General features: G+C 28.2%; 4 protein-coding genes across 5 annotated transcripts; 2 read left to right on the top strand and 2 right to left on the bottom strand.

Moving 5' to 3' along the window:
• Positions 1–473: 473 nt before the first annotated feature.
• On the bottom strand, positions 474–13058 carry LOC111028320 (elongator complex protein 1). The gene is made up of 17 exons (XM_022306919.1): positions 12251–13058; positions 12040–12179; positions 11686–11962; positions 11506–11620; positions 5639–5724; positions 5339–5483; positions 4946–5264; positions 4262–4880; positions 3942–4167; positions 3537–3707; positions 3264–3460; positions 2270–2410; positions 2149–2206; positions 1952–2085; positions 814–944; positions 708–732; positions 474–621 (listed from the first exon to the last, which is right to left on the bottom strand). Exons 1-17 carry the CDS (start codon positions 12951–12953, stop codon positions 554–556), a joined length of 3555 nt encoding a protein of 1184 aa, XP_022162611.1. The 5' UTR covers positions 12954–13058; the 3' UTR covers positions 474–553.
• Positions 6512–10352, bottom strand: LOC111028326 (DNA-directed RNA polymerase II subunit RPB2). Its single transcript, XM_022306935.1, has 2 exons — positions 6951–10352; positions 6512–6891 (listed from the first exon to the last, which is right to left on the bottom strand). The coding sequence occupies exons 1-2, from the start codon at positions 10193–10195 to the stop codon at positions 6603–6605; spliced, it is 3534 nt and encodes a 1177-aa protein (XP_022162627.1). The 5' UTR covers positions 10196–10352; the 3' UTR covers positions 6512–6602.
• Positions 13059–13184: 126 nt separating the features above from the next.
• On the top strand, positions 13185–16930 carry LOC111028332. Its single transcript, XM_022306947.1, has 7 exons — positions 13185–13528; positions 14150–14348; positions 14508–14632; positions 14745–15132; positions 15375–15454; positions 15625–16045; positions 16112–16930. Exons 1-7 carry the CDS (start codon positions 13405–13407, stop codon positions 16653–16655), a joined length of 1881 nt encoding a protein of 626 aa, XP_022162639.1. The 5' UTR covers positions 13185–13404; the 3' UTR covers positions 16656–16930.
• Positions 16931–18253: 1323 nt separating this feature from the next.
• Positions 18254–20879, top strand: LOC111028308 (glutaredoxin 3). 2 transcript variants are annotated; one of them, XM_022306906.1, is made up of 8 exons: positions 18254–18417; positions 18521–18624; positions 18877–18979; positions 19041–19202; positions 19265–19513; positions 19581–19696; positions 20292–20402; positions 20505–20879. In XM_022306906.1, the coding sequence occupies exons 2-8, from the start codon at positions 18581–18583 to the stop codon at positions 20686–20688; spliced, it is 969 nt and encodes a 322-aa protein (XP_022162598.1). In that variant the 5' UTR covers positions 18254–18417; positions 18521–18580; the 3' UTR covers positions 20689–20879. The 2 variants fall into 2 exon arrangements, with proteins under 2 accessions (XP_022162598.1, XP_022162592.1); XM_022306900.1 differs by having other exon boundaries at positions 18254–18624.
• Positions 20880–23030: the final 2151 nt, after the last annotated feature.

The following is a 23030-nucleotide window of genomic DNA, read 5'->3' as shown; positions in this document are numbered from 1 at the left end:
TTATTGACTAAGATGTGTTTGTCATTTTAATATAATACATTAAAAAGTAATATATAGATACTTTTGGTATATTGTATACCTATACGGCTATACTTATTTAATTTCAACATTTAAATTCCTTAGTTTTAATTAAACTACTAGAAGAAAGGAAGCAACACAATAGAAATCCATAATACAGATTTTAAAATCATCTGAAAAAATTATACAAGGATGACATCCAGGTCCATATTTTTATTGCATATCATTTCAGAAACATCCACCTTAATACCTAATATGAAGTATGGATTACAATAATTTTGTCATATTAAGGTCTATGAATTGTCAAATGTTCTTCACTTTCAAAAAAGCTGAGTTCAAAGAGAACAAATTAACTTGAAATGTTAAATATCAAAAATAACAAATACAATAATAATATAAAATTCAATTTAAATAATTCATATTTAATAAAATATTATACAAGTTATTTTTTTTTGTTTATGTATATTTTTTAAGAAAAAACAAAATATTATTGAAATATATTAAACATACATAAACAACATAATATGCCAATTTTTTATTCTAAAATACTTAGTTTCCAACTTTTGTCAGGCATTATTTTTAATGGGCTCAGAAGAATTGCATCTGAAAACAAATTATAAGCATTGATTTTTTTATTTTTCATAATTGATATTTTTATATAAGAGATTTTATTATTATTTATTAGTTACCTTCTATAATTTGTTCAGTTTCATTCTAAAAATATAATAACAATTCAAATTATTTCCTATTGTAATTGCATTAATAACCAATAATATAGAATACGTAAAAACTTACAAAAATTGGCCAAACAATTGATTTGTGCTGAAGAATAGAAGTCTGAAACGATTCCAATGTTGTTTGTAAAGTGTGACCAATATCAAATTCTTCAAATCTCACGAGTAAGAAACATATAGATTTTACATTATCTATATAAAAAAAAAAAACAATATATTTTTTATTATATTTCATTTAAGAGGGAACAGTGTCACATCAATATATATTTTGTTCGATCTACACACATTACACACATATAAATATATAATATAGCTAAAACCTCTCCCCATATTTAACTTATTGTGATTAGATTGTTGAAACTAAGGTAAAATAACTATTGCAGAGAGGAGACCAAAAGGCAGTGAGACTGTAAGTGGCTATAGAAATAAATGCAGAAAGAAAGAGAGGGACAGAAAGACTAAAGATGAGGTGAAGGGGACAAAGCTCTATGAAGGTGCAGGATTAGGGTGGCCAACTCCAGATAGTAGGGACAAATGGAAAAGAAAAACCTATTATAGTTAAAAAGAAAATCTGAGTTTTCTTTTTAAATATTTTTATTACTATGTATTACTGAAAATAAAAATAATAAATACTTATCACTTTCCTAAAAATCAAAATATTACAAAAAATGCCTTCATTTTAATGTATTAATGAAATAGAGGTTTTTACTATATTAAAGTATGTGTGAGACAGTAAAAATGTAATATTTTATTGTTTACTGAAGTCTTAAGAAGATATCAGCATAATTTTGGTTTCTAAAACCAAAATGTTGATAAAACACATTCATGTAAAATTGATTTTTGTTTAATTTTCTACGGTAATCTTATCAGAATGAAATAATCTATTCCAAAAATAGAGAGAATAATATTTGCGAGGGTTTAACATATCAGTCTGGAATTTTATTATTATTTGACTTCAAAAAATAAAAATAAATTGTTTGTACATTTAAATGGATATAAATTATTTTAAAAAACTGATATGTTAAGTCCTTAAAAATATTATTCTCTATGATTTCTGTAATTTATGATTTTAGAACAAAAACTTAAAAACATATGACTTAGCATGAATTAATTTTATCTATATTGGGAATAGGCCAGAGAGAAAATTAATAGTGAGTTAATTCTTTTGGGTTAAAAATATTTTAACTTTAATAAATAACCTATTAAATTTTCAAGCTTTTCAATTATTTGTTTCAAGGTCAAAATTATAGTGGGTTCTTCTCGAAAATTGCCTTTTTTCAAATTCCACATTTTACGTTGTTGTTTACGAGCGCTTCTGCAACTGGTTCGAGTGCTATAAATTAAAGTGTATGAATTATGAGAAATAAGTTACAGTAATATAAAAAATATATAATACCTTGATGTACGATAAGATGACACACTACTAATTTCAGAACTTGTATCGTTTAAGTTATCTATAAGAACACAATAAATCACATACAAATTTAAAACTAAATATTTAATGGTATAAAACTTACCATAATGAGCTGTTTCACTAGAATTTTCTTTTTTAACTTCAATTAAACGTTTAGTTAGAGTAACAAAATTTTCATTTTGCGAATTTATGTCAGAGATGAGATTTTGAGCAGTATTTAAACAAGACAATTTAATGCATTTTTCTGAAAAAAAAATAGTAGTGATAATAATTAAGAAAAACATACCTATACCACATAATTCACCTATTCTATGCCTATACTATGTACCGAGAAAATGGCCTAACTGAAATTGGGTTTTCTGAGCATCCCCCGTGACACCCTGTCCTACCCGTTTCAATAGCAGGGTGATACGGAAGATGCACAGGGTTCAGACAAAATATTCACATTGTTCACAACATTGACAAAGGATCAATTGAGGTACGTTATAAAAACTGTGAGTAATGATAAATTTATTGTCATAAAAATGTGTTTTTTACTGTCTGTCATTAACAACGGGGGTAGTAAACATGCTCCGGTTATCGACATCAGCATATTTTCTGAAAAGTGAATCTAGTTGGTGCACTGGGGAGGTTAAAATTGAAAAGTCTCCGTAGTTTTTAAGTCAGGGAAAAAAAGAGCAAATTATTTTGAAGTTAGAAATTCATATAAAATATTAATAGAAGATTCCTAACAAGTTTTTGACCTATAATAATAAAAAAAAAAGTTAACCGGATAGTAACATTGAACATTTTTATGATATTTGGTTTTAAATAACTGGAAAATTTAAAGTATCTAGAATAATTATATACATTATTTATATATAAAATTGGTTTTGCATAAAAATTCATAATCCTCCTTCATTTTTTTTTTTGTATTTTCCAATGCTTATGAAAACTACTCTGAATTTCCATAATCCTTGTTCCTTTAGAATGCAACAACTGGATTCATTTTCCTAACAGAAAAGATGCTGAAGTTGAAAATCAGAGCATTTTTACTCCCCCCAAAAGTTGGTGATAAACAGGAAAAAAACACACTACTTTATAAAACTAATACATACCTAAGTCACTATCGAGTATTGATCTAGATCGAGCTAAATATAAAGCGTGGGCATAATCTTGAGCTTTGATGCTATAATCTACAGCTAATTTAGAATCCTTCAATTCAAATTCAGCAAAATCGGCAGCCTCTCTGAACTTTTGTGTAGATGATAACATTGATAAAATGTTTGTTTTATTTTTTTTAATTTCCAAGTCACTAAACAAGAATCATTTTTATATATTTTGTTGCATAAAAAGAAAAACAATTATAATATTTTAACTGTGTTATTTACTCAAAATTTAGTTCATAACATAATTCTAAAGATTCTTTCCAAAACCCAGCTTTCAAATAAGAGCCAATAGCTTTATTCCGTTCAGTACTTCGGTTGTATATTAATGCTGCATGTTGATAATCCATTTTAGAATATAATAAATCCCCAAAATGTTTCGCAATAGTTTTATATCTAAAAAAAAAAACAAAACAAAATACATTAAAAATGAATAAATAAATATGTTGTTTAGTATTTTTCAAATAACCTACTTGTTTGATTGTTATTCATTATAATAGTAAAATGTTAATTACTTGTATGATCACAAAAAGAAATATTTTATGCATTTAAAGTAAATTCAAATATAGACATTTTTCATATAATACTGATTTAATATATAAGGATTAATAAAAGTTTTTTTTCACTTACTCATTTTGGTCTTGATTGAATAGTGTTAATGCATAAGAATAGAGGTTGTTATCTATAATATATTTCAAACATTTCTCAAACTGCCCTCCGCAATGAACTAAATTCTTTAAGGCCAATTCTTTATTTCCTAATTTATCATCAATTGTAAAACGCATGTAATGACATTCCATTTTTTCTAATTCTTTTAAAAATGGTACATATTCTTTTGGATCGAGTTGAGAATTATCTAATCATAAAAATTATAAATAAATCAGCATAAATTGTATAAAGGTATTGAAACACATTAACTAATTAAATATACTAAAATAGTCAATGCTCACTTATAATTTTCATAGCCATTTCTAAATTATATTCAGCAAGCGATGCTTTATATAATTGATCTACATCAACTAAGAATAATAAGTGTTTTAAATAGTCATTATTTGTTGATGCTAAATTCAATGCTAAATCAAAACGTTTTAATTTTACATAGCATCCAAGTAATGGAAAAGCATATTTATCTTTGTCAAGTTTTTCCAAAGTGTTCATTAAACGTGAACATATTGTGAACACTTTACTATCTAATTCTTCAACATTGTTTTCTTGAAATTGAGAAGCATAAACAGTATTTAAGTAATTTTTATCTTCTAATTCAGTTATGAATAAACTTATCCAAGATGGGTCTTTTACTTGTACAATAAATTCATTTAGATCATCAATGAACTTTAAAGGATTTAAATCGCATATTACATTAAGATTTATACGTTCTTTGCGCAAAAGATCAAATGCTATTAAATATTTTTGATCTTGAATCAGTTCAACAGCCGATAAAATTGTTAAGGGTCTTGGCTTAATTGTTTCTAAATTACCTCTCGGCAATTGTAATATAACTGAATTACCAGTTACTGTTATAATTTTTGAACCAGATTCAACTCGCCGATGATATTGATCATTATTATCCTGAAATATGTATTCAATTTCAGCTATTTCCAAAGAATTATAAAATAAATAATTTTTTTTATTACTTTGGTAGGATGTATATTATGAGCAATCAACCTCTGATTCAAAGTGGCAGCTAATACAAACGGATATCGAATACAGAATGATCCTATGTTATTTAAAATCACTTTATCATTTTCAAAAAGTCTTTTTGATACACCGAGGGCATAGATTTTATCGTCCATTATACTTAAATGTGTACATTCTTCAAGCAAATAAAGATAGGGATCAAGTGTATCCATTTCTTCATTCCACAACAATAATTGTCCATTTGATAGCTGAATCAGAGCTCCTTTCGTATGGTTCAGAATTGTTACAACTGGTAGTTCAACAACATGTTTAGTTCTAAAAATAAATAAATTTTATAACTTTTATCTGTACCAATAAAATTTAAAATACAAATCGGTTATAACATTTACATGTGTTTGAAATCATCATCAATTTTAGCAACACACATATGATGGATATTTCCTACATCTGATAAACTAAAAACAACAGTATTTTCATTTAACCAAAACCAATGATTCAATATTCCAGACATATTTGATACTCTGTAAATGGCTTCTAAAAATATTAAATAAAACAGTATTTACTAATTAGTAAAACAAATAATATACATTTTGAAGAGCATTATTATTTTTATTAAAATTACTATTAAGTAGGGAATTACTATGAAATACCAATTTTACAAATTGTTACTTTTATACAACATTACTTACTGCTTTTGACATAAGATTCTTCTGTATAATGATAAAAGTGAACAGTCTGATCAGAAGTAACGATACAAACATCATTTCCATTTTTACTGCAAGTTTAAAAATAAATTATATTTCATACATTTTAATTATTATTAATTGTTTTGCAATTTATTGGTTTATCAGCTAATTTAATTGTCCCTATAATATACTAATACTTAATAATGTATGTTGTGTGATCCATGTAATATTGAATTTAGATTTATGAAGGAACTTGATTTTACTATTGAGTATAAATAGTATATTATACATATACTCAATGATTTTACTCATTAATAATCGTCCCCATTTTAATAAAGAAAATAGGTAACTTAATGCATCAAGTTCCATAAACAAATTACAGAATTAAATTATGTCGTCACATATATATTATGGACGAAGCTGACATATTAATTACAATATTCATCTGAATAACACAGGAATTTTGCAATGTATTGCCAAAAAATTATAGAAAAGCATTCAGAATCAAAGTAATATCTTTATTCATACTTATAATGTAATAATAATTAAAATATATATTTATATACTATAAATAGTATATATATAAACATATACACAATATATATATATATATTTCATTACTTATATTTTGTTATTTGATTAATACATTTACAACCCACATATACAATGTTTGAAATACTATTTCTGTAAAAGCCAGCAAACCTAAAAGAAATAACTTGGGATTGGTCTAATTAAAAAATACATAGGAATAATATAGTACTATTATTTTAAAATAAATTCATAATAATTTATTTTTATTTTTAAGAGAAACATAATAATATTTATTAATATAAGAATACACTTTATTATAAAATTACAATTAAACATATTAAAAGTTACAAATTTATAATTGATTTTTTATTTTGTACAGTTTATTGTAATAATCCTATATGATATAAAATGTCACATCTGAACTATTCAAATAAATTTAGTTAGTGACCATCAACCTTGGAGCGATGTTCATTGACATTAATTCTTGGAATAATAACTTTGCTGCATATGGTAATTTAACTTGTGAAATTTGTGTTTTATTTTTGCATCCTTTGCATTCAAAAGTATTATTTCTTAGATTTGCAATTGCAATTAAGCCACAGAAATTACATATATGTATACGGTAGGGGTCAGATACTTCGAATAGACGTTCACGTAAAAATTGAGCAGCTCCGTGAGCTATTTGACAATCTCGTTCCATCTCACCAAAACGTAATCCACCATCCCTGAAAAAATGAAAATTCATTCAATATTGAAATAACATATTTATATTATAAAATCTTACCTGGCTCTTCCTTCCATAGGTTGCCGCACTAAAATTTGAACAGGTCCTCTTGCTCTTGAATGTATCTTATCATCTACCATGTGCTTAAGACGTTGATAATAAGTCGGTCCTAAGAATATTTGAGCATTAATTTTTCTTCCAGAAAAGCCATTGTACATAACTTCATTTCCTCTCAGATGATAACCATATTCTTGAAGTAGAGTTGAAATTTTTTGTACATTTACAGCATCATTAAATGGTGTAGCATCACCAATTTCTCCTTTATTTGCCGACACTTTCCCTTGTAAGCACTCAATTAAATGCCCAATTGTCATACGGGAAGGAATAGCGTGAGGATTTATAATAATATCAGGTGTGATGCCTTCACAAGTGAAAGGCATATCTTCCTGTCTGTATTGAATTCCACATGTTCCTTTTTGACCATGCCGGGAAGCAAATTTATCACCAATTTGAGGTATTCTTTCAGAGCGAACTCGAATCTTACAAAATTTATAACCTTCCGAATTTAAGGTTAACAAAACTTGATCGATGAGACCAGTTTCACTGTTCCTTAAAAATGTACTACAATCTCGTTTGGAATACTTTTTAGTAGTTCCTTCAAGCTCATCTTCATTATCTGGAAGTGTCATCGTTTTACCAATTATAACATCATCACCAGATACTCTGAGACCAGGAGATATTATACCGTCGTCATCTAACTTATCATAAATTGCATTTCTCATTCCTTGACATGATTGGCGATTCGGTTTTTCAAATACTTCTTCTTGATCTCCAATTCGTTTCGATTCAGAGTCTTTATAAGAACGGAAAAAGACAGATCGGAAAAATCCTCTTTCTACAGCAGAAGCATTTAATATTACACTATCTTCTTGATTATAACCAGTATAACATAAAATTGCCACAATAGAATTAATACCAGCTGGCAGTTCTCTGAAACGTAAGTATTCCATAGATCTTGTTGTTACAAGAGGTTTATGTGGATAATAAAGAACGTGAGCTAAGGTATCCATTCGAACATGAAAATTGGTTATGTAAACACCCATGGCTTGTTTACCCATAGCACTTTGGTATGTATTTCTAGGACTCTGATTGTGATCAGGGAATGGAATGATGGACGCACAAACTCCCAATATCATAGCTGGATGAATTTCACAATGTGTGTAAGTTGTACAATAGGCATATTCTTTTTCTTGTCTTAAATCATCAGGTGACATAGCAATCATTGTAGTTTCTTCTTCTAAAGTATCGATATATTCAACAACACCGTTAGATACTAGGACTTGCCATCCATAGTTGTTATAATCACGTTCTTTTAAGCTGTCAATATGACGTTTTTTTAGTAATAATTTTCCATTTTCAACAATTAGCAATGGCCGACAAATTCGACCCGCATCGGTATAAATTCTAATTTCACGATCACGTATATCACGAATTATACTAACTTCACTTACAATGATGTCCATTTGACGTCGAAGTTTTCTCAAAGTACCCATAAGTTGTTCAGGATCACGATGAATACCAACCCAACATCCATTTACAAATATTTTAGTTGCATCTACAATTGCCGAAGGAGCAATTTCTTCCAAGTTTTCCATGCTCCATTCTTCCAAAAATTCCAAAATTGGTGATGGCTGAGAACCAACAGATATATATGCCATCAATGCAAGATTTTTTACCAAGCCAACAGCAGCTCCTTCTGGGGTTTCTGCTGGGCATAACATTCCCCACAGAGTGTTGTGCAACTGCCTAGGTTTGGCTAATTTACCATCTCGCCCAATAGGGGAATTTACACGTCTTAAATGTGATAATGTTGAAGCAAATGTAAGTCTGTTTAATACCTGTGACACACCAGCTCTTGCTTGATGGGCCTTCTTTTGATCACCCCAATTTCCTGTAGCTAATGAATATCTTAGACCGTCAGTAATAAGTTTTGTTTTTATTGCTAGATCTAAATTAAAATCTTTTCCACGATCAATGAATTTTTGAGCATACATACGCACTTCTTTCATTAAATTTTTGAATAATCCTCTGAATAAAAATGCCAATAAAGGTCCAGCCAAATCCAAACGTTTGTTACCATAATGATCTCTGTCATCCAATTCACGTCTACCAAGTGAAGCTAAAAGAAGCCGATGAACCATATATCCCAAGAAATATGCCTTTTTAGTTTCACAAAAATCTGATACTCCTACATGAGGTAACATTTCTTTTTGAAGGATTTCTCTAGCATACTTAATACGTTTGTCTTTAGTTACTCCGGGTCTTGCTCCACGAGAACCAATAAAATTTAATGCTACATTTTGTTCTTGTATAACAAAAGCCTCATCTAAAGAAGGTTTCACCATTTCCATCATTTCTGGGTCATCAAAATCATAAATTATATGTTCCAATATATCACGATCGGCCACAAACCCTAAAGCTCTAAACACAATCATAATAGGTATTTCTTGTTTAATATATGGTAAGATTGCAATTATTCTCTGGCCTATTGCAGACTTTTTTATACTTTGACCACCACGAGCCATCATATTAACCCAGAGTGTAGAAGTCGGACGAGATGAATGTTCTAAGCAAGATCTTATTTCAGCCTTAAATGCATACTTACCATCTTTCATACTAAAAACATACACAGTATTAGTAGCCATTTTTTCCTGAGCGATTAATACTTTTTCAGATCCGTTGATAATGAAGTACCCGCCAGGGTCTAACGGACATTCATTTAATTCAGTCAAATCACGATCGTTTAATCCAAATAGTAGACAATATGTTGACCTTAACATTATTGGTATTTTACCTATAAATGATTTAGAATGTTGAGTGACAACTGGTTCTTCACCATCTTTAATCACAGTTTTTGTTATATCTACATAAAGTGGAGCAGAATATGTTAAATTACGTAATCTAGCTTCATTGGGCATCATAGGAGATGGAGAACCATCTTTTTCCCAATGAGTAGGTTTAGATAAGTAAATTTGTTCAAACTTAATTTGATACTTGGTAGGAGTATCTATTTCACCATGTGTATGTTGCGATTCAGCTTGTAACTCAATCTGAGGAGAGTCTTCTACAATACGCTGTACGGACATTTGAATAAATTCATCAAACGAGTCCAACTGCTGTCTTACCAGACCCTTTTCATCGAAATAAGAATTGATTACTATCCAGCAAGCTTCTTGCCAAAGTTCGCTTGAAATGTCTTCGGTTTCTTCTTCTTCCTCATATTCATCGTCACCCAAGTCGTACATGTTGCTTATTAAGATAGATACTCTACGTCTTTGAATTTAAAACTATTTGGTACAACGCGAACTCGGATAGTCGGATCACAACGCGTTAACCGTTTGAAAACAAACAACAATCAACAAAATGCATTTGCATACTATATTCAATTTAGAATATACTTTCTTCACTGTCCACTATCAGGATTCAAGAGGAAAATATAATACATTCCAAAGAGCATATATACTTTTTATAGGTTAGATTTACGCAACTATGATAAAAAGAGCGGCAAAATTTGAAAAATCTCACAAATTATATACATATCCATAGAATAAATTCAGTAAATTAACAAAGAATAAATTTGTTTTATGATCAACTTTATCATTTTAAAACACTCAAGTAACCAAAATATTTTTCAAATCTAATGAGTAATCCTGAATTTCCTGTTTTTTTTAATTCAATATTTCAATATAACATTATTTACATTATTTTATAAATTATGAAAATAAAAATATTTTGAAACATTTTATTTTAAACTATGAACAAATTATAAGATTAAAATAAACATCCAGTGATTATTATTCAAAATTGGTTATACTTTGTTAAAGACACAACCTTGAAAGTTTTTATTTTTATATTTAAACTTTGTTTTACAATTAAAATATTTAGTTTGAATTCACCAAATTAGAAAGCTATTTTGGAAAATACAAATTGCATTCTAAAACAAAAATTAAATAATAGAGCTGTAAGGTTTAAGAATGATAGTTTGGATCATTTGGAAATATATTTTAGAACATTAAAGATGTTAAAAGATTTTAAAAAGGGACAATATTTGGACACATTGTGGTGATAATTTGGAGTAGCAGTGGATAAGATGGGGGAATTCTATTGGTTGAGGTTTTGTTATGGAGTTTGCTGACTGTAAAAGGGAGATCGGGGGAGGTTTTTCGATGAGAGGGAAGTAGTCAGACTCAACTTAGCAAGTTATAAGTCATTATACTGAAATATATATTGATAACAAAAAAACATAGGGAAGTGTGTACTGCTCTGCAGTACAGAAGGAGTCGAGTGGGTTACTGTAAATAATGGATATGTTAAATGGTATAAAATCATTACACACAAAAAACAATTCTAAGCAAAGATGGTCTGTCAGCTTATATTATTAGCTTAGGTATGATCAATTTATATTTCTACTAAGTATCTTATGTTACTCGAAGTAACATAGTAGGTTGAATTAATTTTTACCAATTTAAATATTGCATTTGAAAATATCATTGTGTACCATGATGGTGAGCTTTAGAAATATATTAAAGTACTTTGAGTATCAAAAGTTTCTTACCTTTGATTGTGAGGCATATACAAGACACTGTCAACAGGAGAATCTAAGTTTAACTTTACATCAAACATTGGAGGTGGTATTATTACTTGTTTAAATGGTGTTAGTAATACTGAAGCTGAAAAACAAATAGTAAATAGACAGGATAGTTCCAACAATTAAATAACAAAATAATATTCTTACAGTTATCTATGACAGCCACCCAATCTAGAGTTCCTGGACTTGAAGTACACAAGGTTTCAGTCCAATAAAGTGTATAGTAACTACCATTATCAGTAATCAATTGTAAACTATTGTCCAACAACCATTTTGCAGTAATTATATTGTTTTCAATTGTCATCCATTTTTTAATCTGCCATGCATAATTAGTACACGACAAAAATAATAAATAATTACTATTAGAATCAGCACACTGAATACACAAAATCGAAGAATCATGGTTCCACAACAACTGTTTAACCTGTTATTTGTTAAGCAATAAAACAATATTAATTAGTATAATAAGAGTAAATTAAAACTGTCTAAATGTTTACTAACACTGATTGTAGATGGAATTTCAAAGTCTCCATGTTTGAGTCCATTTTTTTCCAAAAAACTTATAAAATATTTATCATTTATATGTTGAGAAAATGATATGAGTTCTTTGGTAGTTTTCCAACTTAATACAGCTTCCACACCTAAAATACAATAATAATACAAATTAAAAAAAGTTTGCATTGTCCCTTAATGTAATAGTAAGATGATCTACCTGAAAGTGGTTCACTTATGTACTGTAAAATTCCTTCTCTGTTAAATATTTTAATAGATCTTAAATTAGATCCTTTATCAAGAAATCCAATTGCAAACAATAAACTGTCAGATCTCCAGCAGATATTTATTGAATCATCAGAATGGTCTCCGTCTCCAACGACTTCCTTCACAATTCTTTTAGCTTTCCCTTCTGATCCATGAAATTGAGTTTCTTTTTTCCCCCAGCCAACATTTACCAATAATTTTTCTGACAGTTCAACCCCAACAATGTTGAAATCGGTCAAGCTTTCAAAACACTCGGTGACTAGTGTAATATGTCCTTGGCTGGTCAATAGAATGATGCGTTCAAAGTCTGGACTACACAGTATGTTGGCAACTACATCCTTACATTTATATGCAATTTCTACAATATTTTCTTGTATCAATAGTACATCGCCATTTGAACAACCGACCACAAAAGAATCCCATGGCTCATAGTAAGCGTAAGACGTGATATGAATGTTGTCGCAGTCCGCGCTCATGTACACGTCACATGCAGATAGGTTCACTACTAGACGAGGTCGATCGTTTAAGTTTAAGCGCCAAATGGAGCTTTTGGTCGAGTAACATAACTCACCGTTGGCAATTATCTGAACTGATGTAGCATCTTTTAGCTGTTCCACATGTGTCACCATAGACTTGTGCAGTTTAAGATTTTTCATAATGAACGTTTGTTGGAATTTTCAAATTTTAGCACTTTTCGAATTTTCAGACAAATTTTCGAAATACAAATCTGAAATCACCAATGTCTTATCACACATGCCGTACACGTGAATAATAATAATATTATTGATATTATGAAGTTCATATCTTTTCTATGGAAGTTATTCCGTGGTAACTCTATGACCAATCATTAGCGGCCGACCAAAGACTATGGAAGCGGTGATAGCGTAGTATTACCATTGATAACTGGAACGTCGACTTAAGTCTTCTTCCATCGATTGTGATGTGTGATGTGCTGTTGTGTTGAACGGTTGTTTTTTTCGATTCAACTCGAAGAAGTTATTTTTGTTTTCAAATTTTTAAAACAACACAGTATATTACTATATTATAGGTAGCTTTTTACTTTCTGACAGTGCTTTAAAATCAGGCAATAGGCCCACTGTCTAAAATATGGACAAGGACAACTATTCAATCGAAAATGATAATGTAGATTCTGAACAACTGTTTTTTAAGATCAATAACAGACAAGTTGTGTTTAAAACGGACAAGCGAACTGTTGAGAAACTAGATGATGGTATGTTCAGAAATGTGTACATAATAATTTTTATTGACATTTATTTTCAAATTATGGAACCTACTTGATGTCTTACAGAATAAATCATCACTTCTTCGTATAATCCTGTGTGTGTGAAGGGTTTAGTTAAATTTTTGATTAAAACATTAATCACAAATTTGATAGAATTGTTAGGTCATACCTTATATTTGTTAGCTATTTAAAAAAAATAACAATAATAACTATCGACATAGATAAATGTTATATCAGTAAAATGCATGCCGTATGTCATGTGTGTTATATTATGGTATTATGTATTTATATTTAAGTCTATGCTGCTCAAATATTTACTTAATATAACAGCTTTGTAAACAATACTGTGCCTAATATTCCCAAATATTAATATTGGAATATAATGAATATTTGAAATAGATAACTTCTTTTAAACAATATATTAAAACTTAAAATATATTGGGTATTTATACAGTCAGAGAAGATATTCCATTAAATATAAATAATAATAACTAGCATTCTTATGAAACTTAAACTTGCGTTACTGACTCATATGTATTAAGAAAAATAAGCTGTAATTATATATTATATATTTTATATTAATGTGACATTATTCTATTACATTTTTAGAAGAGGTGTTGATGAACTATGTTAAAGCTATAATTAATTCAAGAATGTTAATGACAAATGGTCGGAATTTAATCAATTATCCAGTGAATATTACAAGAACTGATGATTTAGATACATCTAGTTCATTTATTGAACTAGAAGTTTCTACTATTGTACAAGATGATGGTGTTGAAGAACTTCATTGTGCTCTTTTAAATGAGTATGTATTAATTTATTAGGTACCTATATTAATTTAATACATGCGTATGCTTATCATTGTATAATAAAACAATATTTTTATTTTACTCTACATTATTGAATTAGAACAAATTTGAAAAAAATAATGTATATACTAAAATAATTTTTATTAATTTTTTAGTGGAACCTCAAATGATATCAAATCTTCTATCGACCTTAAATCTGTTGTTGTTAATCAAAATGCTTCAGAAGTTAGTCCATGGAATGATTCCTTAATGAATGAAACTTACATTCCTGATAGTAGTAGTTAGTAAATTTTGTTTTCTTCTCTACTCAATTATTTTTGTAATTTATTTTACTTAATAATATAATTTAGATAAATTATGATTTATTTATATTTGACACATTTGTAATTTAGTGGCAGCCTTAAAATGGTCTACAGAAATGACATCTTTATTGATTGCTTTGCGTGGCAGCCTTAATGGAGAATTTAACTCTTCAAAATATAAATTTAAGCTATGGGAACTGATTGCAAGACGTATGAATAGTAGTATGCCTTCAGTTAAAGTGACAGCTAAAGACTGTGATGACAAATGGAGAAATATAGCAGCTACATACCGTAAAAATATTGAAAGAATTAAATATATGGGAGATTTTAGTGTACGGTGGGAACATTTTTCTGCTATGGATGAAATCCTCAGAGGTACTGATGAATTAAAAATACCAGATTCCTATATTGAGGTGGACAAGATGATTGATCCTGTAAATAAGACTTCTGAAGTTGACACTGATATTGATGCAGAAGAGTATGTATATTATTTTATAATTCCTACATACAGACAACAGTGTTGTAAAGTAGGTATTTAAATAACAATTTTTTTTAAATTTAAGCATTCAATTGACCATCTGAGATAGGGAAAAGTATTGAATTCAAATTAGTATCTTCTAAAAATTAGATTATTTGTTCAAATAATTTTAAACATGTTTACAACACTGATTATTAGGAATGAAGATTTGACTAAGTATTATAGTATACATTTGTTTGCAGTACTAAGGAAGCTATAAATACAGATTCAAATGATGATATGGATTATTTCTTTTTGACTTCAACAACTAATGCAAACAATGGTATGTTTGATTGATAAATAATTTATATATAATAATAATTTTAAAATATGTTTTTATTATTATTATTTATTTTAGAAATGTATTGCAATTTGATTATTAATGTACAATATAGTTTATAATTAAATAAAACAAATATTAGATTTGTAGTAGTATTGTTGATTTTTTTACAGAAATACGATTATGGACCCAAGAAATGATACTACTTTTGTTTTCATTACGACGTTCTATGGCAGATCGTTTCGACCATGCAACCAAAGAAACAGAAAAAGATCTATTATGGTACGAATTAGTTACAAAAATGAACAAAAGTCTTGGTGGAAATGCTGACATTGAATCATATGAAGCAGAATCATTATGGAACCAATGTGTAGAACAGTATGAAGAAAATTTAGATAAATTAAAGGCTGAAGGACCTCAAAATGTAAAATGGCCTTATTTTGCCATAATGGATCAAATGTTAGGTGGTACAATAGAAATACCAGGTGTCTGTCATCCGCGTCCTGGTGAAGATTTGGTGCCTGTTTTTATGCAGGGTGTTTGGAAACAGTCTGAAGTACGAGAAATATTAAACAATTACAAAGTTGATGTTAAGTAAGTTGAAATACTAAAATATTTAAAATATTTAAATTGTTTCAATAATTATTTTAATGATTTCAGAGTGGATAACGATGATGATTCTGATGCCAGCGATGAAAGTGTTGTAGAGACTAAAGCCGGAGTCAAGTGGCATCCAGAATTAACTCGCAAGTTAATACATTTACGCTCTGATGCAGAAAATGAAGTGAAAAGATGGATCCGTAAACCAAATTCAATATGGACTGTAGTTTTAAAGAAATTTCGTCGTATCGGCATGGTTTTACTAACTGAACAAGATTTAGAGAATAAGTGGAATAGTTTAGTAAGAGCATATAACCGCAGAGTGGCTGGTATCAGTAAAAGGCCCAAGACCCATTGGCCGTATTTCTATGGGATACAAAGTGTGATGAGTAGCATTATTGAAAATGAAAGTGCTCGTTCTCTATCACTTACACATGATGGCAGCAAGTCAGATCAACCACCTGAATGGTTCATTAGTTATATGAAAAGAAAAGAAGCTAGTGATTCGTACAAACATGAACAGTTGAGGAACATGCTAGTTGACATACAACACAGTCAAATGGAAAATAGAAGATTAATACTTTCAATTTTTAAGAAGTTATAATAAATATCCTAGTCAAGTATGAATGTGATTTTAGAAACATATATTCTTGTAAATATATTAGATTTATTGTTGTATAAGGCTGAAAGCTTAACTTAAAATAAATAATGGCTATTTTTTTACAAATGTATAGAAAAAAACGTATTTTAATACATAACTTAAAGTGAAAATATTTATAATTTTGTATCTCATGTTTTATCAAAGGATGATCTTTATTGTTTTAGTTAAATTTAGTTAATAATATAACTATCATAGTTTGTAATATACTATTAATTTTGTTAAAATTTGGAACTTGTATTAAAAAAAAAGGTTGTTCATATTTTTATGTTTTAAATGTTTTATCCCAAATTATTTTAACAGGAAAACATGATTTTGATGTTTACAATATCCGTGTAATTACTATTTTGTCATCAATTATGCACAATGTAGAACCTTATGTTCAGACTTCAATTGTTGAAGGTTTTCATATTTTTTAGAAACAAGAAATCTAATCCAATTAAAGTGGAGTGTCGATTATCCCCACTAATTGGGACCGAAGGGGGTGCGAATAATGAAACAACCATTGAAAATTATTTAGGTTCAAACGAACCAACTAAATTTAAGATTACAACGTACAAACATTGGAGTGAGCCGTAGTAGATAATAAAATTATCTCTCATTTCATAATATAACATAATAACATATTTTGTTCTTTGATATAATCATTGATTATAAATACTAGTATTTATAAAAAATAACATAACATAACATTATACTTTACAGTACACGATAAAATGAACATAACGAATGATAAAACTAAATTAAATTAAACTAAAAATAAGTTTGTACTCAAAAATTTTGTAGTGCAGATAATCGGCGCTCCACTGTATAATAATTATTATTACTATTACTATAAATGACTATTTTTATAAAAAAAGAAAATTTTTTGACACAATACAAGTCACAGCTGGTTGACAAAAATAATCAAATAAATATTTAAAATTTATGTTATTACTTAATTAATTGAATAAATACAGATTTTAACACTGTAGGGTCTTTATTTTTATCATAATATGGTACTGGGGGATTTTGTTCACAGCTTACTAACTCACCAGCCACACTTTTAGTGGATGGGGTAAGGCCTTCCCCCCTGTAGGCTCATGCTCATCCTACTTTTGAAATTTAAAGTACTTACAAATATAATTTAGAAAACATTTTAATTTCTAAGCAAACAATTAATAAGCAAAAACTTCAAAACAATTATTATTTATTTATTTTTTGGTGGTTTTATCATTAATTTCGTGGGAATGGTCAGTAAAATGTATTAAGTGCAGTCTAATCAGATTTCAAAAACCAAAAAATTACTAATCATAACAATTAACATTAAGTAATGAATTATAAAGCTTGGCAGGGGGAGTCGGTGGTAAGAAATGAAATCAAAAAAAAATAAAAATAGGTATCTAAACCACAGAATATTCTGTGAATAAGCCACAAATCTTAGTTCGTGATAACAGGTAATCATATATAATCTAAGACCGTGGTATTAATATGCTAATATTATTCATGAACTAGTATCACGATATACCACAAAATAATGCAATATTATACTATTATCAATATACGAATGTTTAGTATCTACTATCTATAAAACTGTGAACCGTGTGGACCGGAATCAAATATTTAATAATTCATTTTATTGGCAAGTGAATTGTAACTTTGAAGTGTTAACACGTTCGAGTAGTGCTACTGTAGTACTGTGCGAGTGGTTGCTACTTACGCTTTATTGGTAAAATAAATTTATAGAAAATCAATTTCAATAAATTATCAACTATCACATTATCCCAAAGTTGAAAAATAAGAACAATTTAACTTTTACGTTTACTGTTTAGCTGTTCAACTAGGTAGTGGCTTCTTCCAAAACTGTCTAACATACCTATATCAACAATAAAATGGTGACTTCTATTACTTCAGAAAAAGAATTTGATGCCTTAAAGTATGTATATATAAATTATTTATTTATACAAATCAGTGGATAAACACACCTTTTGGTGAATGTAATGAAATATAATATATAATATGAATTGTTAAGTAAAAATTATTAGACATTTTGTGTAGCCCGGTATAGGTAAACAAGGGAGAAAATAATAATAAGAAATATATTATATAATATTATGTAAAGATCTATGGATTTATTTATGAAGATTTAATAAAAGTATAAAATTAATACAGTATTTTGTGGTTTCAGATCAAGTGGGTTGTCTGTTGTTCATTTTTATGCCGATTGGTCAGAGCCATGCCAGCACATGAACAACATTCTTGCTGATCTAGTTTTAGAAGACGAATTCAAGGTAACAATCATCATAATATTTCTATTCATAAAACCAGTAAAATATTTTTTTATTATTTCAGAACATTAAAATTGCTAAGTGTTTAGCTGAAGATTTTGCTGAAATATCATTAAAATATAATGTGTCTGCTGTACCAAAATTTATACTGTTTCGTAATGGTGTTCAAGTTGATGTTTTAGATGGTGCTGATCCAATACAACTAAATAAAAAGATTCAAGCACTGGTACTTATAAATAACAGTTGAAATGTAGAAATGTTTTATTAATTGTTTATTTACATGTTTAGCTAACTAAAGGTGGCAAAACAGATCAAAAGGTGGAAGACATAAATTTGAGACTGAAGTCATTGGTAAATTCTGCTCCTGTCATGCTTTTTATGAAAGGATCAAAGTCTGAGCCAAAATGTAAGTTTAGTACAGCAATTGTAAATCTACTTAAGGAAATTGGTGCCGAATTCAGTACATTTGATATATTGCAAGATCAAGTTGTTCGAGAAAAATTAAAAACATATTCCAACTGGCCGACATATCCACAGGTAAATTAATTGAAGTTTTGTATATTAAATATTTTAATATCATCTTACTAAGTATATGTTTTTATAGCTTTATATCAATGGTGAACTAATTGGAGGATTAGATATTGTAAAAGAATTGATAGAGAATGGTGAGCTAAATGGTCTTTTAAAACTAGAGAACAGTAAAGCTAACCTCAATGACAGGTAATTTATTCTTCTTTATTAATTTTTCTAAAACATCCATGTTTCTCTTTTTTCAGTTAAAAAATATTCTTCCAAAGGTTATTTTGATTTTTTGATGTGAAACATCTATTGGCAGGGGTGAGGGGATAAGACCTACTTGTATGCCGCGACTACTAACTGCATTACGTAAAATAATTAATAAAACATTTGTAACCAATGACAATCATTTACATATAAAAATAATAATATAACCTATACTTAGAAGTCTTGCAACAAATGATTCAATCCTTAAGACAACATTCCTCAAACAAAAATTGTACTAAAAATATTTATTTCTCTTGTATTTATATTCTGAATATAAAATTTATAGTAATAATATGAAAAATATATTTATTTTATTAAAACAAACTTTATGTTTTTCTTTAACTATAAATTCTTTCAATAACCATCAATTTTGTTGTTTCACATCTGCCAGGCGTCCCACGGTGGATTAATTTTTTTATCTATAAATGTCTTTATATTTAAACAGTTTAAACAGTCTTGTTAATTTATTTCAATTACCTGTATCTTCAATTAATGTTTTTAAAATTTGGGTACAATTTTTATTTTGTTTTAGGCTCAAATCACTTACACATAAATCAGATGTTATGGCATTTATTAAAGGCAACAAACAAGTTGCTCGCTGTGGATTTAGCAATCAATTGATCCAAATATTGAACCAAACAGGGTAAGTACTAAAATATAGTGTTATTTATATTTAGTATAGGTTTAATTTTGAAAAACAGTATTAAGTCATTACTTATTATTAATATAAAATTATTTAAAATAGAATTGATTATGAAACTTTTGACATTTTGTCTGATGAAGAAGTTCGACAAGGTTTAAAAGTTTATTCTGATTGGCCAACATACCCACAAGTTTACGTTAAAGGATCATTGATTGGAGGTTTGGATATAATTAAAGAATTGAAAGAAGGCGGAGAGTTAATTGCTACTCTTAAAGGAGAAGTGTAGAAAAACAAAACATAGTTTGATCACTTTTTTCAATTGATTTTTAATTGGTTGATGTAGCTTAATTTAATTTGGCATAGAAATATCAAAATGAACAGAACTGCAGCTATAAGGAAAATATTCTAATAATATTTAAAATATTTACAAAATAATAAAATGTGTATTTACTATTAATAAAGTTATTTAATGCCAAATCTATCCATTTATTTATTACCAAATAATATTAGCTGTATATTTTTTTTTAACCCAATTTGAATATGCTTGTTACTCATTAATTGTTTATGGAGCTTTTCACCTACAATTCTTTCTGAACAAATATTTACAAAAAATATAATTATGCTAATATTATTGAAAAATCAATATGTTCCTTCATTTTATTCAAAGCTAACAAACGTCTAAAAGAAAATCATTATTACACTTCTGTATTTAAAGTATTTACTAAGTATAAACTATTTAGTATTAACTCATTTATATATTAATTGTAATAAAACTATAATAGTCTTTACTAGTCGAGTTCTTAAGACCTAGTTAAACAATTATTGGATCTCTATTAGTTATTAAAATGATTATTTTAATGGTAATTAATTACTATCTTTGTATTGTGTATTATAAAATGGATTATATTCCCTTCTGGGTAAACTCGGTTACAGCTTGGTTATTACATGATACCAAAATATGAATGTCCAATCACAATGTGATTTGATTAACACGATGTAGCTGTAAATCACGAATTAATTAATTAAAGCATATTTTAATTCGTGCTGTGAATGCGCCTATTTATCAGTAACCTAACCCAGTGTTTCCCAAACTTTTTGCAATGGCGGCCCATAAATTTAATCTTTATTGGGTACGCGACCCCCTAATAAAAAAAAAAATTAAGTATGGCATAAATTAATAGTATTTTTACTATAATCAATTTGATCATACACACCGATAAGATCTAATGTCTATTTTCTATGGCAAAAACCGATCGTCGTCACTCATCGGAGACTCAAAGGTGTAAGGTAAGGGTGAGCGCCTAAATGAAATTCGAAAACCTGATACTAATTTCAGAAAAAGTATCACTCCAGAAGAGAAATTATTGGTGACATTGAGGTAAGTTAATAACAAATTCTAAATAATTAGATATTAGATTCTGAGCGGAGCATAGCGAAATAATGTATTGATTTTACAATGATGTGTTTAAAAAAAAAAATTCGTTTATCTTATACAATGATTTATCATTGAATTAAATTATAACATATCCATTACAACGACATGCTTGACAACTACTGAACAGCAAATAAGAGCTCACATTAATTAATAACAATTTTTATTTTGTTTTGCTAATAAATAGATAATGTTTTTCAGAACATCAAATTTTCTTCATTTTAAATTTACTTTATTCATTTTTAATTATTAAAGTTAGAACTTAGAAATCGTAGTTCATGGTTCTCGTCATTTATTACAAAACGTCAGGTCGATACATCAAAACCATTTTTCGCTACCAGACTGTTTCAATCCTTTGCGACTTTTTCTCATTTTGGTGCCGGATCCTGGAGTCATGTCACTATAATAGAATTACTGGTTAAAGGAAAATTGAAAAAAATAAAATTGATTTAATTAATTATTGATTCTTATTACTTTTATTTATCTTGTAACAAAAGCTTAATATAAATTTAAAAATATTAAAATATAACCTTTTTGTCTTTTTGTTTAATTAAAAAAAGACATCTCTTATTGCTGTAGTTGACTTTTGTACCAATGTACATGTCTTTTTTTTACTCTTTCACATATAAAATTACATGTGGTTATATTTTTGTTGAGCTAGGGGTACTTTTAATTTTTTTTGCCAAATCTCTGTGCACTTCCCATCTATTTACACGGCTTACATAAGCTATATAATGATCATGTCCATAAAAAACTGCTCCGGATAATATATAACTAAAAATTATTCAAAACAAATAATTAAATAATATATTATTTTGATATAATTTTATACAATACCTGTTATTGTCAATTGTCAGACTACACTGCAAGTCAGCCAATGAGTACTCTTGATATTCAGTAATTTAATTTGTTTCAATAAATAAATGATTTACTAAAATTCTCGTTACATTTAAAAATCCCAAACAGTTTAGTTCTGTGTATTTAGTTTTTTTACTTCACTGTTTTTTTTCAAACTAAACTCCATATCATTGAGATTGCTGAATGATGATTTTAAAATTATTGTCGGACTTGGTATAGTTTTTGACGTAGCGCAATTGAAACACAGCCGTTTTTCAACAGCGGATGGCACACTTTCAATCACGAAAATTATAAGGAGTTGTGGGTTGTATAATGTATATAGCAAATAGGTACATAAG

This window comes from Myzus persicae, unplaced genomic scaffold, assembly GCF_001856785.1.
Source record: "Myzus persicae strain clone G006 unplaced genomic scaffold, MPER_G0061.0, whole genome shotgun sequence".
Classification (NCBI taxonomy): Eukaryota; Metazoa; Arthropoda; class Insecta; order Hemiptera; family Aphididae; genus Myzus; species Myzus persicae.
The sequence above is the reverse complement of the archived record's forward strand: the minus strand, read 5'-3'. Positions and strand labels throughout refer to the sequence as shown.

Bases quoted from the DNA above. Each gene is read 5' to 3' on its own strand.
- LOC111028326 (XM_022306935.1), bottom strand. From the start codon at position 10,195: ATGTACGACTTGGGTGACGATGAATATGAGGAAGAAGAAGAAACCGAA. The intron at 6,892-6,950 runs GTAAGATTTTAT...TCATTTTTTCAG, and splicing joins CCTATGGAAGGAAGAGCCAG to GGATGGTGGATTACGTTTTG.
- LOC111028320 (XM_022306919.1), bottom strand. From the start codon at position 12,953: ATGAAAAATCTTAAACTGCACAAGTCTATGGTGACACATGTGGAACAG. The intron at 2,207-2,269 runs GTAAGTTTTATA...GTGTTCTTATAG, and splicing joins TAGTGAAACAGCTCATTATG to ATAACTTAAACGATACAAGT. The intron at 733-813 runs GTAAGTTTTTAC...TTATATTTTTAG, and splicing joins CAATTGTTTGGCCAATTTTT to AATGAAACTGAACAAATTAT.
- LOC111028332 (XM_022306947.1), top strand. From the start codon at position 13,405: ATGGACAAGGACAACTATTCAATCGAAAATGATAATGTAGATTCTGAA. The intron at 13,529-14,149 runs GTATGTTCAGAA...TTACATTTTTAG, and splicing joins TGTTGAGAAACTAGATGATG to AAGAGGTGTTGATGAACTAT. The intron at 14,349-14,507 runs GTATGTATTAAT...TTAATTTTTTAG, and splicing joins CATTGTGCTCTTTTAAATGA to TGGAACCTCAAATGATATCA.
- LOC111028308 (XM_022306906.1), top strand. From the start codon at position 18,581: ATGGTGACTTCTATTACTTCAGAAAAAGAATTTGATGCCTTAAA. The intron at 18,980-19,040 runs GTAACAATCATC...TTATTATTTCAG, and splicing joins TTTTAGAAGACGAATTCAAG to AACATTAAAATTGCTAAGTG. The intron at 19,697-20,291 runs GTAATTTATTCT...ATTTTGTTTTAG, and splicing joins AAAGCTAACCTCAATGACAG to GCTCAAATCACTTACACATA.